The sequence below is a fragment of the Priapulus caudatus genome, unplaced genomic scaffold (assembly GCF_000485595.1).
Source record: "Priapulus caudatus unplaced genomic scaffold, Priapulus_caudatus-5.0.1 Scaffold116, whole genome shotgun sequence".
Lineage (NCBI taxonomy): Eukaryota > Metazoa > Priapulida > Priapulimorpha > Priapulimorphida > Priapulidae > Priapulus > Priapulus caudatus.
Window position 1 is genome coordinate 317,115 of NW_014577177.1, and position 16,414 is coordinate 333,528.

Below are 16,414 nucleotides of genomic sequence, written 5' to 3' on the forward strand. Positions count from 1 at the left end.
GATCAAGGTCAAGGTAAAGGGTCATTCCGTGTCAAATCACCCAAAAAAAATGCAATTCTTAACCCCACCCCCCTAGATTTGGGTTAAACTTTCTTTTTATGGGGGTTTGGGGCAAAAACGGTCAATTTTCAAATTTCAGCTCAATCGGACCAGCGGTTTGGCCGCTATGACCTGTCCAATTTTGGCAAAATGGGCCAAATTTGGCGAAGCGCCCTATCTATGAACGTCCATAAATCAGTAACCACTGGCCCAATCTTGATGGGAATGGTATCTTTGGAAAGGGAATTGCCTAAGGATTCCAAATCTATTTAAGGTAGGAGTAAGTTAAAAGTTGATGATCTCTTGACCTTAGCGTTTAGCTTCTGTATGTATTCGTGTTCAAAGTAACTGGATTTTATGACAAACCAATTAAATTCAAGTTAAATTGCACGGAGAAGTGTTTTTTGATTTGCTTTTGCAGACTACTGAGGAATATTACACCTCTGGTTCTTTTATATTTTGTGGAAAACATGTTGGGCTATAATTTTGGCCTATTTTCATTTCAAAGTCGCAAGGGCAACAAGGTCAAATTCAAGGTCAACGCTAAGGTCAAGAGATCATCAACTTTTAACTTACTCCTACCTTAAAAACAATGGCAGATTTGGAATCCTTAGGCAATTCCCTTTCCAAAGATACCATTCCCATCAAGATTGGGCCAGTGGTTACTGATTTATGGACGTTCATAGATAGGGCGCTTCGCCAAATTTGGCCCATTTTGCCAAAATTGGACAGGTCATAGCGGCCAAACCGCTGGTCCGATTGAGCTGAAATTTGAAAATTGACCGTTTTCGCCCCAAACCACCATAGAAAGTAAGTTTCAGCCAAATCTGAGGGGGTGGGGTTAAGAATTGCATTTTTTTTGGGTGATTTGACACGGAATGACCCTATAATCACCTGTAAATGCCGATCAAATACTCAACTGCAACACACAAGTACACCACACGCTAACTGCTGCACACTGACACATAAATATATAGCAGGTAGGAAAGCGTGCTGCCAAAATTCGATCGACGCTCGCTTGATTTCATACGAATACAACACAAATATTCAACCATTCTACTCCATCTTTGTTTCTATTTGAAGAACAATGTTCACTTGTTATAAAAACATAATGTCTGTGTTCGTAACCGAGCTGTGTCACGCGAAATCACACAAAGCCTGACGAAATTCTCGCGTTCGCTCCCGTTGCGCAGTTTATGTAACTGCATGGCTGCAAGTACAGGGCTATAGGTGGCGCACTGCATTTTGGGAAACTACCACGCTGCTTTCCAACTCCCATGTGAGCCCCGTCAAAGCCGCCAGTAGAGCGTTGCGGCGCAAAAATGAGGTCACAAAGAGCACCGGTGGGTGTTCCCTGATTCCAACAGCCATTAATTTTACATAAACTGCGCAACGGGAGCGAACGCGATAATTTCGTCAGGCTTTGTGTGATTTTGCGTGACACAGCTCGGTTACGAACATAGACAGTATGTTTTTATAACAAGTGAACACTGTTCTTCAAATAGAAACAAAGATGGAGTAGAATGGTTGAATATTTGTGTTGTATTCGTATGAAATCAAGCGAGCGTCGATCGAATTTTGCCAGCACACTTTCCTACCCGTTATATATTTATGTGTCAGTGTGCAGCAGCTTTAGCGTGCGGTGTACTTGTGTGTTGCAGATGAGCATTTGGACAGCATTTACAGAAAATTGTCGGCAATGAAAGCGAGTAGAGAAACATTAAGACTTTGGTAGTAAATAGATTTCGTATTTATGTATAGCATTATATTTTATTGAAACGCTCCAAGTGCCTGTGACCGAGACCAGCATGTCGCACGGAATAACTTTCCCCCGGGCGTAGATGGAGGGTCACGTGATGTGGCTGCACTTGTGTTAGGATTAGGGTTAGGGGAGAGGTTAGGGTTAGGGCTAGCCACAAGTTCCCTTCTCACTTAACACTACGTTGCCGAGAGGTTTCACAAGCCGACGCAATAGAATATTGTTCGGCACGACGTGCGCTGCTATTAAACGTAAAATTATCTAACTTTTTATGATTCTTATCGCTTCTCTGTGCTTCCACGCCTCGATTTATTATATGTGCGCTATCACTGAGCATGTATATACGTGTCAGCGAGTAATTATTAGAATTGATAAGATGAAACTGCGAACAAACACCGCCATTTTCCAATAGATATCCCATAATACGTAGCAAAAGTTCGTAAATTTTTGCGTACAAAAAGAGACATAAGAACATCCATTGTTTTCAAGCAACCAGGCATTTCGTAAGGAAGGGTGTCAGGCTCCTACGATGTATAACAGTCGGAGAGCCTGGTCGGTTTAGGTTAGGGTTAGTGCTGCCACATAGCGGTACCCTCCCTCTACGCCCAGGAGAAAGCACAGGCACTTGGAACGTCTCAATAAAAAAAATTAATGGTAAATAAACACGAAATGTACCAAAGTCTTAATCTTTCTCTACTCTATTTCACCTATAATCACCTGTAAATGCCAGTCAAATGCTCATCTGCAACACGCAAGTACACCGCACGCGCGCGCTGTGCACAAACAACATGAATAAGAGAGCAGGTAGGAAAGCATGATCGCGAAATTCGCTCGACGCTCGCTTCATTTCACACCTTCACAGCAAAAATACACATCCAACAGCTTCCATCTTGGTATCTATGTGTACATAAATGTTCACTTGTTCGAATTATAACTCTGGCCTTTGTCCTTACCTACTCCCGCCAGAGATATCTCGTGAAATCCTGCAGGAAATGTTCTCTCCGTGAAAATGTAGAGGACAACATGATTCGAAAATCCCCAACGGCGCTACTTTCGATCGATCGCTGTAGTCGTGTGTGCGTGACGTCATGCCCACGCGCATTATGCTTGGCTTGGCGGGCCTCGAAACGGAGCTCGGAGGCCGGCAGCAGCTCATCCCGGCATGCAATGCGCCCCATTACTCGTGTATAAACAGACATCTCGTCCTCTTTACATTTTCACGGAGAGAACATTTCCTGCAGGATTTCACGAGATATCTCTGGCGGGAGTAGGTAAGGACAAAGGGCAGAGTTATAATGCGGTGTACTTGTGTGTTGCAGATGAGCATTTGAACGGCATTTACAGCAAGTTATCGGCAATAATAGACGAAATAGAGTAGAGAAACATTAAGACTGGTACTGGTGGTAAATACATTTCGTGTTTACATTTTTTTATTTATTGAGACGTTCCAAGTCACAAGTGCCTGTGCCTGTGGGGGAAAGTGACACCCTATGTCGCACCGGGACGACCCCGGTGAGAACGGGACACTTGGGACGTCTGGGTACAGACAACAGTTCTTTAAAATACGGTTAATAATATGGTTTTCCCTTTTTACGGTTTTTAATGAACTGGCAACTGCGTAGGTTCGTTAGTAGTACTAGTACTAGTAGTACTACTACTAGTACTAGTAATAGTAGTATTACTAATACGGTAATACTAATAATAGTAATACTATGTCTATGACTATGAGTAAACAGTATATTAAAGCACTTCAGTTTTAGTAGGACTACGTAAGTTGTATGTATGTTTGTTCACTTAGTGCGTAACCAGAATTATTAGAAGCACAGTTAAATTAGTAATGACATATACCTTCATAGTTATCTGCGTTGGGTCAACGAATTCCTGATGGAGTCCGTAACAAAGCTTCGAAATGCGCGACGTGATTTTATCAAACATCACTCGCTCTTTCTTGCCGTTTCTCTTTAGGACGTACATCCTTACAATCTTAGTTCAAAACTCACACTTAAAAAGGGAACAACTTTGTGTAAGAAATAAACAGGAATACGTTGAATAGAATGAGGAGACTCAGAATCTCAACGGTATTCGACACGACAAACTCAACTCAGTCAACTGCCCCAATTGTCGATTTCCCGCCAGATCTGCGCGCCAAACTAGACTGGTACTCGCTCCCACCTCGATTACCCATCGAGTAACTAAGCCGAGATGTGGGAGCGAGTACCAGTCTACGCGGGAAACATGCTACTGTGGCCCCACCGTTGGCCGTATTATTAATTAGAATGTATTATTTATTATGACTACTTTATTATACTACATATATCCATATATCACATGTTAGAAAAATTTTACACACATACAAATGATCTAATGGGTAAATTATAGTTTTAAATCTATAGTGTTCTTCGTTTGACAATATCTTTTAGTTATGTATAGAAATTAATAGCGTCGCAGTTGTCTGTTTAATTATCATTATTATGTACCATAAAAATCAATAAATATAGTAGCTAAATAGTATTTTTTCTGTTATTCGTAATAAATGTATTATTATACATATTAATAACATACAAGTATAAACCATAATATATTAATTATAGTAAATACCTCTACCGTCTACGTTTAGATTACCAAAATTTAGACAACAAACAACATTGTTTTCGATAAAATTTATATTTTACACGTTTATTTCCACACGTTCATATCCTGTATACTTCTAACAGTATATACTAGAGAACATTTCACAATAGCCTGCCAAATTAGATACGAGTTAGCAATATTGGGCCTTGATACACTGGAACATGATTGTATTGTTTGTCGTTATAAAATATAATATGCGTTAGGTACATATAGACAGGTAAGTAAGCTACTCATGTAATAATAAACCAATGCACTTGTAACAGCAATTAAGCATGTGGTATTAGAGACGTGTGGTAAAAGTAATATGAAATAAAACTGATTTAACACCATATTGCAATGAATGCCAACTACTATTTTCGTTGGGAAAAATTAGCACATACACGTGTTATAACAGATTTGTTTTGGGCTATTTCTAATTGTTTTATACTGTCTATTAACAAAAGACAATTTGGAGACATAGACACCTTGGTCCCAGGAATGTATCCAACTAGCTGAAAAACTGCTATCCAATCTAAATAGTTGAACTAACATATAAATTCGATGGAGATTGATATCAAGTTTAAATTTGTTTTGTCTTTTATCTATTAATTCCTATAGCAAACAGGTTTGCTCTGAATAGCAAATCAGAGAAACCTGATAGATGCTCAAAAATATTCTTTGCACTCATTAAGTGCAAGAAGGAATATTACAAATTACATGTCAGGCATATAATTATATTTGTGCTTTGACACAATAAGCACAAATAAACAGTTCAATACCGCATTGTGAGAGTTAAACAACATTCGGCTTTTACAGATCTTTGAGGCTAGTACTCATATATTATCCCAAGCTATAATATAATTTTTATAAGTTCCAGTCACTACACTAGAGTCAACATCATCAAAACATGTACAAAAAGAATAATTAACAAATTCAAACACATGCAGCACGTCTACCGCACAAATACATCTGTGTTTCTGAAACTTGAATTGTCTTTCAGACTATCCAGGTGCATTTTATATTCCATAATAGTGTTCGGAGGAAGATTTAGTACTCGTTTCAAGGTGTCACGAATTCTTGACGTAGTTGCCTGATCACTGGCAGTCTTGTTCCACACTGAAATGATATCCTCTTGAAATCGAACCGATACGACCGCGCCACATATCTCTTCGCCAACCATAAACTGTTCCCCGAGCATTGCCAGGATAAGATTCTCCCAGGCCCTAGATGCCAGGCCTTTTCTCAAGCGCACAATCCACTTGCCACCCTCTTTATTTGCCGGATCTTCCCACATTGGCTTCACACCATCTTTGAAGAGATGCAAATCACTGTGTCCTGTGAGGTCGCCGGGTCGTCCCATGTGGCTGTAATACGCCCAGAATTGTTCAACAGATGCAACTGTCCCGACGTATTTAATGTTCTGCTCAAAATTTAGAGACGATGCTTGCCGACCCGGAAATCGTGGTGTGAACCAGAATGTGTAGGCAAACTGCAGCGCGTGTTCACCTGCGAATAACAATGTAAACTTTAGCACATAATCGATAAACCACATACAAACGTATTCGTTTAGAGTTCATAATTTTACGGAACTGACGTGCCGTTCGGCATGCCATTGTTTTTCTAACAATTTATACTTAATACTATATATAATATTACATTATACATATTATTTTTATTATAAACTATCATCAAACCAGCTAATATAAGGGAACAATAACTTGTAGAACAAAAGCCAACTATAAGGTGCTCCATTTTCCTGGTAACAGATAATGAACTCTGGTAAAAATGGGGGGGGGACCAATTGAAGGATTATAATAACATGAACTCAAGCTAAGGTCAAAGCGGTCACTAAGTTTGCTGCAGTATAAATCCTGAGACAGAATAGACTGTTTAGACATGGGCCTGTACGGTGAAGGTTTGCATATATATATATATATCTGGTATGACTGCCACATAAGTCATAACAGAAGAATCACAGGCACTTGGAACGTCTCAATAAAAAAAATTAATGGTAAATAAACACGAAATGTACCAAAGTCTTAATGTTTCTCTACTCGCATTTTTTAATTTTTTTCTCTATTTCGCCTATAATCACCTGTAAATGCCAGTCAAATGCTCATCTGCAACACGCAAGTACACCGCACGCCCGCGCTGTGCACAAACAACATGAATAAGAGAAGTGCGTTATTATATCTCTCTGTATTATATAAGATCTAATCTATCTCTAATTATGCTAATTATCATAGAATAATCATAATCATAATGCTATGATCATAATCATCATTAATATAATCATATAATGCTCATAATCATAATAATGCTAATTATAATAGAATAATCATCTAATTATGCTAATAATCTATCTCTAATTATCTCTAATTATCTAATCTCTCCCTTATATAACGCTTTAGAGAGCGCGTTATAGCGCTCTCTTATTCATGTTGTTTGTGCACAGCGCGGGCGTGCGGTGTACTTGCATGTTGCAGATGAGCATTTGACTGGCATTTACAGGTGATTATAGGCGAAATAGAGTAGAGAAACATAAAGACTTTGGTACATTTCGTGTTTATTTACCATTCATTTTTTTTTATTGAGACGTTCCAAGTGCCTGTGAGAAGAATGATAGAGTTAGCATACTACGTTAGAAAGCAGTTACAAGTTTTTTGGTACTGTGTTATATCCTGCACACAGCCTACATAATAAACTATGCTAACTTCACATTTCAGCTATGTCGCATTTCCTGCAGAAATGGACAAACTGTCATGGTAGACTGAAATAGTTGGGTAAGCGTTAACATAGTACTCTTACACAAATTCACAATGTCAATAACTTCACACGTGACATATGCACAAACTGAAGAGAGATTTGGGCTATGTTTCTTGCGGTCAACACGGTCATATTTTCCAATGAGTGGGTGTTGGGCTGTGTACTGACGTCGTCAGTCTCACAGCCTGATCGGGCTAGTAGTACTAGTAGTAGTAGGACTGAAGTAAAGACTAAAAGTAAAAGTAGGAAACTAGGCCTAGTAAAAGTAAAGCAGAGACAGACCTGGGCCTGGTGTTACAGGTTCCCGTTCTTCTTTCATGTCCTTGTTTTCATTGTCAGAGTCATCGCTGTCGGATGTCTTTAAAGCATCAAATTTGTTATTATTCATGTTGTAATGTGTTCAGATCCCTGCTAAATACAGATAAACACAAAATCCTTGTTAAATATTGCAAACAGACTTGACTAGCTCTATAAACTTCACGTAACTCTTATGATTTTTTACAAGAACCGTGGTACGTGCTGCCATCTATAGTATCGCTGTGCGTTATTTTCTTTTTTATGTGAGGGGTGCAGTAAAGCGAGCTTATAATATATCAAAATCCAGAAAAATACATTTATAGACAACTGTTATACATATTATTAAAAATCACACGTGATTATATTTTTTAATGCTAGTGCAACGTTTTCGCAATCTGTGTGCATTGCCATCCTAAACGACAGCCAAGCGTGTCTAATGATTTTTCTATTGTCGCTGACATAGAAATAGATATATACCTCGAGGATATACCTATTTCTATATGCCAATAACAGGTATATATTTCTAGGGTCCTTGATATACGCAACGGACGTGTTTCATCTATTCATCTTCATTTCGTTTAGCTGTCTTATTCAATTGACTATGTCACGATTTTTCTATGGTGTAGGTATATTTGTAAAAATTTTGTTCGTAAAAAAAAGTAAGTAAAACGGGACCAAATGTATCCACAAACTCTTCCTGATACGATTGTTTCTCAACTAGGTAAAAATCCAAAAAAACCTAGGCGATCTGATATTATGATCACAACATTAAATGCTTGTTATGTGCTATATGTATGAGTCACTCGTGAGTGCATGTTTGTTCACATCGAATAGAATAGAAAAATAGGAAGTATAGTGCAGCAATTCAAGCATAAAAAGTGAACAGAATCACTTGCATTTTGTGAAAAAGTGTACATGATTTATTTACGTTTACTGTTTGCGGTGACGTAATCACTTTCAATACACAGTTTTACTCGAACCCCGCAGAGTATATATATAGTAAAATGAATATCGAAATGTCTCACTGTAATGGTTATAAGACATCCAGTTATTTCCGAATTTTCTGTTTTTTCCCGAAAGTGTAGCTTATACTACGAACTTATATATATATATATATATTACCTATATATCTATGTTATCTGTACGAGAATAGATATGTTCATAATAATAGTGCAGATATGTTGATTATTATAGGGTCAGGTGCGTGCTCATGTACTCACGAGTAGTTTAAGAAGGAAGACGGACGGAGTGGGAAGTGGAAAGATAGAGGACTGGAAGAAAGCGGAATGAAAAAGAAGGGGGTGCGGCTGAATGAGGAGGAGGGGGAGGCCGGAGGATGGGGAGGAGGAGGAGGAAGAGGAGGAGGAGGAGGAGGAAGAGGATGAGGAGGAGGAGGAGGAGGAGGAGGAGAAATATCGCTATTTGTTATCGCTGTTATTGCAGAGTAGCACAAAATACTGTTAATTTTACCATGGCGGACATGTGTGTTATATACAATAACGAAATTTAACGAAATCGCGTAGCCAATTCATCTGAGCACAGGTTTATTACAGATATTAAACATTGAATAATACAGTTTAACACAAGCATTCAGACAGATAGATAACAGCAACAGACCTATATACTCGTAATTATAGAACAAATACAAATATAACGTGCGACTACTTGAACGAATGATTATTGAAATCACTTATTCGGTATTTATACCACGTAAACTGAATGCATACAAGACACGCGTAATACGTAACACGCATCATAGCGATAGTCTGAATCTATAGCGATATTGTTTCTAAACCAAGTGTCATCCACTATTAGTGCGCTCCTTGAAACATAGGAAGGGAACTTTCTAATCAGATTACCCTTAATTTACATGCTGCTTTAGTTATTGTCGAACAACTACACGCGCGTGATAAATCGGATGTCGGCTGCTGACGTTGGCTTCAGTAGAGTTCTGACGACCACCTCAGGATCTTTCGAGGATCCGGCGACGAGTTTGAAGTTCTGCACAATCTGCAGGTATACATAATATACACACGTGTAGTTCCTTGTAATAATCGCGATCCAAGAAAGCTGCCACCTAATCTCTCTCATCCCACATTTCTCCCCTATTCCAGCCTCCCATTCCACATTCCTTCCTGTGTTTCCTTCACTTGTTCTCTATAGCTCGCGGTCTCTTTCTTACTCTTCCTCTCCCACTTCCACTCACTGAGAAAAAGCAAAAGAATACGAAGACTATGTCTATGTTCATGTCTATCTCTCTCGTCCTCTCTCGTCTCTCTCTTCTTCTCTCGTCGTCATGGTGCGGTCTCTCTCTCTCTACTCTCTCTCTCTTCTTTGTGCTCTCCGCTCTCTCTCGTCCTCTCTCTCACTACGACATACATATACACACATACTACATATACACCGCAAAACACAACGCGCATACACACAACAACACAACCACACCACACGACATCACACCACACACAGCACACACACCACCACACACATCACGCCACACACTGCCCACACACACACACAGCATACACACACACACACACACAGCACACACACACAACACACACACACGCACACGCGCCACGCACGCACGCACGCACGCACAGCACACACTACACAGCACACACAGCACACCTACTCACGGCCACTCACTCACTCACTCACTTCAACAGTCACATCTCTTGACACACGCGCACGGCCCGAATATAGGACGCAGATAAACATTACACTACTCATCAATGAGAAGAGGAGGGTAAGAACTACTATCAACCGCACCTTTATGAGTAGGAGGGTACATATCCAGCTCTGCCACGCGCCTCCCCCACGGCAACCTCGCGGCCCGAAGCCCGAAGGCTGCGATGCGCAAAACGCGCTGGTGCTGTGTCAGTCCGTGCCGACTTGTTTCATAACATCTCTCCGGGCCGGAAGTGTTAGCGGGTCGTCCGAAGATGGCCGCCGATCGGTCAGTGTCGTTTACACGTTTGACCGTTTTGACGAAGCGATCTGGTAGTGTGCGTTGAGCGACCAGCGTGCATGAGGATAGGATACATGATGTATTAGGTGGGTGGGTCACTGGCGTTCATGGAATGGATTGATGGATGGTGGGTCTACGGGATGGATTGGATGGATGGTGGATGGATGGATGGAATGGAGTGGATGGATGGATGGATGGTATGGATGGATGGATGGTATGGATGGATGGATGGCATGGATGGATGGCGATGGATGGATGGTGATGTCCATGATGGATGGTATGGATGGATTGGAATGGATGGCTATGGATGGATGGGATGGATTGGGATGGATGCGATGGGGCGGATAGCTGGCTGGATGGATGAGGATGGATGGTATGGATGGTATGGGATGGACTTGATTGCGTGGGTGGATGAATGATGATGGATGGATGGATGGATTGATGCATGATGGATGGATCAGATGCGATAGAGCGTGTGAGATAGAGAAAGAAAAGACAGAGAGCACATACGCGCGAGAGAGAAGGGAGAAAGGGGGAGGAGAGAGATATTCAGAGAGAGAGAGAGAAAGAGAGAGAGAGAGAGAGAGCGAAGAGAGAGAGAGAAGAGAGAGAAAGAAAGAGAAGAGCAAGAGAGAGGAATGCTTCAACCGTACAGCATTGACACACACACACACACACACACACATATACATATATATATATATATATATATATATATACATAAATATAAATATAAATATGATAATATGATAATGTGAGAATAATTAGGGGTTCACTTCTATGTATTTCTAATCTGTATATAGTGTTAAGTAAACTCACGCCTGCAGGAATGGAGAATCCACGAATAACTATGTCTTGCGATGGCATGCGAGTATTAGCAATACCAACCGGATACAAGCTGTGTGCCAAAAACAGAAAACTTTCACGAGAATGTACCCTGTATATTGGCCATTATTCAAATGCATAGAGCAAGCGAATTGCCAATTAATTTGGTGAGTAAAGTTATAGGACGAGTACGATTCGTACGCATGAGGATGAATAGTCATAGCTATTACTTTATCAACGGATAATTATATAAACGAGTACCTAATAGGCCCGTAGGACCTCATTACAAATACAAGAAACAAATATACTGTTAAAATCAAATGCGTGGCTATATACAACACGGGGACGCTGAGCTTGCTACATTCTAAGCGCCATTATCGCGAGGGTCGGTTCGTTTGCGGCAAACGAGAAGAATCTCGGTAACGAGTGTCTTAAGTGGACATAATTACGATGTGCAGCAATCACTCACCGAAGGGTTTCCTTGATGACTGCCTTCAGATATGGCAGCTTTTCTAGCGTATCGTGGGTCACTTCTTCCTCCGGGGAAATAACCGCCGAGATTTCCTTCCAAAGTTTCCCCTGGGATTCCGGATACTTGGCCAACAAGAACAGTGCCCAGTGGATAGTGTTGGATGTCTGAATACAAGAAGTACACCCAGTGTGATGTATACGATGTATAAACGCACAAAGGGCACTCCGTGGACATTATCGAAACAGTCGAGTAACAATTAACATGCTATTTACGATAGTAATTACAGTATAACTCATCGTGCATTAGTCTCGAGTGCTTCTGCATCGTGAATAGATTCATAGCACGGAGCCAATCCATGTCCCATCCATGTCCCAAGATATTTATAACCATTGGAATATCCTAAGTTGTAAATGGTTAAGCACACATGTCTCTCTCTTGCAAAGAAACTGATATGAATGTATACTCAAATGGTGATGAGTTGCAATTGGTTAAGCACCAATGTCATCCGCTTTCAAAGGAAACCCAAATGGCATAGTTTACTAAAGCGCGTTACTATGGCGCTACATGACTCACGTACCGTCTCGACTGCCGCAGCAAGCAGCTCTGCCACGTTGCCGTAAATCTCATCCGTTCGAATTTTCGGGCTGCAGTAGAGCGTTGCTAGGAAACCGGATGGAGTGATGCCCCGCTCCTGCTCCTGTCGCATAACTTCTAACCTTTGGTTAACCTGTTGCTCGGCTGTAACGAGAACGACGGTGATCGATTATGAATCAATATTGAAAACATTCAATTCTAAACATAGCCAGATGGACCCGTCCAAACCTGATGTAACAATATGTAGGAGTCGATACTATTATATTATTCTATGCACGCAGTTAGTACGAGGGTTTGCTGGCTATCTACCAATAAGTCTCGTTTAAAAATCCAATCCTCGTAATCTGAACATAAACTAAACTCCTAAATAATGGTGCGTTCGTTCTATTTCGTTCTAAAGAAAGTTTCGAAACAGGAAACATTGGTCTCGGATACCGATCGCAAATATGTAGTCCCACGCGGCGACCATGTCTCTCCAAGGTTTCACGTTCAGAAGCTTGGCCAGAGCGGGCGGCATCACAAACAGCCTCTCTGTCGCCGATAGCAGCACGTGCACTGATTGGATGAGCTGCTGTATGTCGTCACGCCGCGTCATCTCCAGGCAGCCGAGTCGGCAATCGAACAGGATGCATCCGACACCTGTTGGAATAGCTCTAGTGTCTAAAGCTGGGTTTACACTGCCAACTTTGTGTTGGCGAATTGCCGAATTGTACCAACTTCGCAACTTCGCAACTGACAATCGACAGTGTAAACGCAAAAGTTGCGCGTCCAACCGATCGATAGCAACTAGTTGGAAGATTAGAACATGTTCTAATTTCGCCAACTCGGAGTTGGCGTGTTGGACGTTTTTTTGCCAAGTGGCCAATCAGAGAACAGCAATCAGGGGTATGTCCCTCCACCCAGAGGGAGACCATTTGCGCGCGCGTTTCTGCGGCACGTGTCTGAGTGTGGGAAATGGTATTTGAGGTACTTTTGAGTACATGTACAGCCTTCATTCTGACTATCACATGACTATGCACAGGGGGGCATTGTTTAGGTCGGGTTCATTATTGAATATGTAGGGGTGACCACCACTGTGATAAGGGCGACAGCAAAACTCTTTCTTGTAATTGTGAAAAAAAGCTGCAAAAAGGTTGTAACCTCTGCTTTGCCACTCAATTACTGTGGCCGAGCAGGCGCGCCACGTAGCGGCACAATGCCGCAGGTATTAAGCGCGTACGTCATTACACATTTATATTAATTTGTTGAAATTGCTCATTTCACTAGATCGAGAGAGACCGAGCGAGAAAGAGAGAGAGAGAGAGCGCGCGAGAAAACGAGAGAGGGGGGAGTAAGAGAAAGAGGGGGAAAGAGAAAGAGGGAGAGAGTGCAACTCGGTGATTAAAAAACGGTGTTCGCGCATGCGTAATATCTCCCGAGAAAATTAATATTATGCAATAATTATGCATTTGAAATGAAGAGGAGTTATCCTAGCATAGATTTATATGATAACATTTCATCAGTAGACCTTACTTAAGAAATAGGAAGAAGATCTTATGGTATGTTATCACCTGATGTTATGGCATGTAAGGTGCACGCTGCATATACCAGTCATGATCAGTTCACAATCTGGCTACGTTCGTGTGTTAACGCAAGCGCAAAATCTCACCAGAAGAGTTATATTTTGTGATGACTATTTATTTATGGTCAGGGGGTCTCTCAGCATAGATTTATGTAATAAATCATTATCAGTAGACCTGTATTTATAATTAGGAGCGCGCCCTGTAGCGTGCAAACACCTACTTCACCCCCCGTCCTTCCCCTTGCCCCTCATTGTCCCTCGCTCCATCTCCTGCTTTTTTTACGGCCGCTCAGCTATCATTCCTACCGCCTTTTCTCAGTCTCCCACCCTTCTCTCTCTCAGCAAGCTTTTTACATTTAATAAATAATATATTAGATATTATGCAGTTTTCTTCAGTCATCTCAGTATCTCAGCATAGATTTATATAATAAATAATATATTAGATATTATTATGATAGGGTCCGGTTAAACGTGTGAGCACGGCCGAAGAAAATTATCTTGGCAGTGAACTGTGGGTGACCAACGCGCGAGCGCCATCTTCATGTACAATTAGCATACGCGGAATCCGGAGCGCGATGCTGCGAGCAAAGTGAATCTTGTAGATGGGATTTTACAATGCACACGTGACGTCGATTGAATGCCCAAGATCGGCCGAAGGTATTTATCTTGGCTTGCAACGGCGACGAGCGACGCGAGCGTCAGTTCATGTATATTACAATAGGGAAAATTGCTGCGGGATGCTGCGACCAAAGTGAAAATTTTGAATCACAATTCACAATCAAAGTGAAAGGATTTGCAATACGCACAAACTGTCCGGCATCCACGCTTTATTTTAAATGCGTAACATCGGCCTTAGGCCATTTACTTTAGGCGTTATGTCGCCGAGGTGGCGATGTCCCAATCGCTATACCTTATAGGGTAAGCATGGAAATAAGGCGGGCCGCCCCAACGAAGTAGTAAGGTCAGAATTTGCTATGTGCACCACGCCACCACCCTATCTTTTGCGTGCTCAATATCGTCCCTACGTCATTTACTTTTGGCGCTACGTCGCCGAGGTGCCGACGTCACGGGAACTCTCGAGGACACGGCGGAGCCGGAAGTTACAGAGAATAAGGTGTCGCTCATCAACCATTGCGTGCACGTACATCATACATGGCATCCTCGCATACGATCCTCATCCGCATCCCCAATATTATCTTCTCTTCCCCCTGTTCTCCTCTCCGTTGCCGCCGCCAAGAAACAGCACAACAAACAACAACAACAACAACAACAACAACAACAACAACAACAACAACAACAACAACGACGACGACGACGACGACGACGACGACGACAGGCGAATCCCGCCCACCGTGCAGACAGAACTAACGGATTATTGTAATAACAACACTGCGAGACAGGCAAGGAAGCTTACACGACTCTCTGTGGCATAAACGCCGAGGTACGGCACGCACAGGCGCAAAGACCCGTGCACAGTCACAGAGTCAGGATGCCGCGGTGTTGTCACGAGAGCATTGGGTTTGTCCAAGCACGTGCAGCCGAGCTCCTAATGTGCACGATCGCACGCACGCGTGCGCGTGATCGTGCGTGTGTAAGTGCGCACACGCGTTTATGTGCACGCACGGGTGTACGTGCGCGCATGCGTGTACGTGCACGCACGCGTGTACGTGCGCGCATGTGTGTACGTGCGCGCATGCGTGTATACTGCGCATGCGTGTATACGAACGCACGCGTGTATGTGCGCGCACGCGTTTACGTGCACGCATGCGTTTACGTGCGCGCATGCGTGTATATGCGCGCATGCGTGTATGTTCGCGCACGCGTGTACGTGCGCGCACGCGTGTACGTGCGCGAATGCGTGTACGTGCGCGCATGCGTGTATACTGTGCATGCGTGTATACGAACGCACGCGTGTATGTGCGCGCACGTGTTTACGTTCACGCATGCGTTTACGTGCGCATGCGTGTGTGTGCGCGCATGCGTGTACGTACACACATGCGGCGTGTATGTGCGCGCACGCGTTTATGTGCGCGTATGCGTGTACGTGTACGTACGCGTGTATATGCGCGCATGCGTGTACGTGCGCGTGTACGTGCACGCTTGTGTGTATGTGCGCGCATGCGTGTACGTACACGCATGCGTGTATGTGCGCGCACGCGTGTACGTGCACGCACGCGTGTATGTGTGCGCACGCGTGCGGTCATGTGCATCTGTGTACGGCAGATACGTACACTCACGTACACCTGTTGTACACGGGGAAGGTACACGCGTGCGCACGTGCACATGAGGAGGAGGTCGGCATCACGAGCATAGACAAATCCAATAGGAAACCCCTCCAGTACACGAACCCAACGCGAAAGGGCTCGGTAAGACCTGGAGACAATTAGACGTATACCTTAGTGTAGGGAAGAGCAATATACATATACCTACACATATATATATTATTATTATATATATATATATATATATATATATATACGTGGAGGGCACGTGAGTTACGGTTACTTAGTAATTAGTATG

At 42.4% G+C, this 16,414-nt stretch overlaps 3 protein-coding genes and 1 long non-coding RNA gene across 4 annotated transcripts in view; all 4 read right to left on the minus strand.

Annotated features, from left to right (window-relative positions):
• LOC106805517 (ribonucleoside-diphosphate reductase large subunit-like) overlaps nt 1-3,932 on the minus strand; it is a 9,993-nt gene extending 6,061 nt beyond the window's left edge. The window contains exon 1 of the mRNA XM_014807139.1: nt 3,600-3,932. Coding sequence (XP_014662625.1) covers nt 3,600-3,772 — 173 coding nt within the window. The 5' untranslated portion in view covers nt 3,773-3,932. The remainder of the gene's footprint in view (nt 1-3,599) is intronic.
• A 511-nt stretch (nt 3,933-4,443) lies between these two features.
• Nucleotides 4,444-7,677, minus strand: LOC106805530 (eukaryotic translation initiation factor 4E type 2-like). The gene is made up of 2 exons (XM_014807163.1): nt 7,457-7,677; nt 4,444-5,914 (listed from the first exon to the last, which is right to left on the minus strand). Exons 1-2 carry the CDS (start codon nt 7,560-7,562, stop codon nt 5,361-5,363), a joined length of 660 nt encoding a protein of 219 aa, XP_014662649.1. The 5' UTR covers nt 7,563-7,677; the 3' UTR covers nt 4,444-5,360.
• A 1,314-nt stretch (nt 7,678-8,991) lies between these two features.
• LOC106805531 lies at nt 8,992-10,315 on the minus strand. The gene is made up of 2 exons (XR_001393441.1): nt 10,244-10,315; nt 8,992-9,481 (listed from the first exon to the last, which is right to left on the minus strand). It is a non-coding gene; the product is annotated as an uncharacterized LOC106805531 (long non-coding RNA).
• Nucleotides 10,316-10,441: 126 nt separating this feature from the next.
• Nucleotides 10,442-16,414, minus strand: part of LOC106805518 (1,25-dihydroxyvitamin D(3) 24-hydroxylase, mitochondrial-like) — an 8,173-nt gene continuing 2,200 nt past the window's right edge. The window contains exons 6-10 of the mRNA XM_014807140.1: nt 12,769-12,972; nt 12,317-12,477; nt 11,737-11,903; nt 11,262-11,340; nt 10,442-10,471 (exon numbers count right to left, since the gene is read on the minus strand). Coding sequence (XP_014662626.1) covers nt 10,442-10,471; nt 11,262-11,340; nt 11,737-11,903; nt 12,317-12,477; nt 12,769-12,972 — 641 coding nt within the window. The remainder of the gene's footprint in view (nt 10,472-11,261; nt 11,341-11,736; nt 11,904-12,316; nt 12,478-12,768; nt 12,973-16,414) is intronic.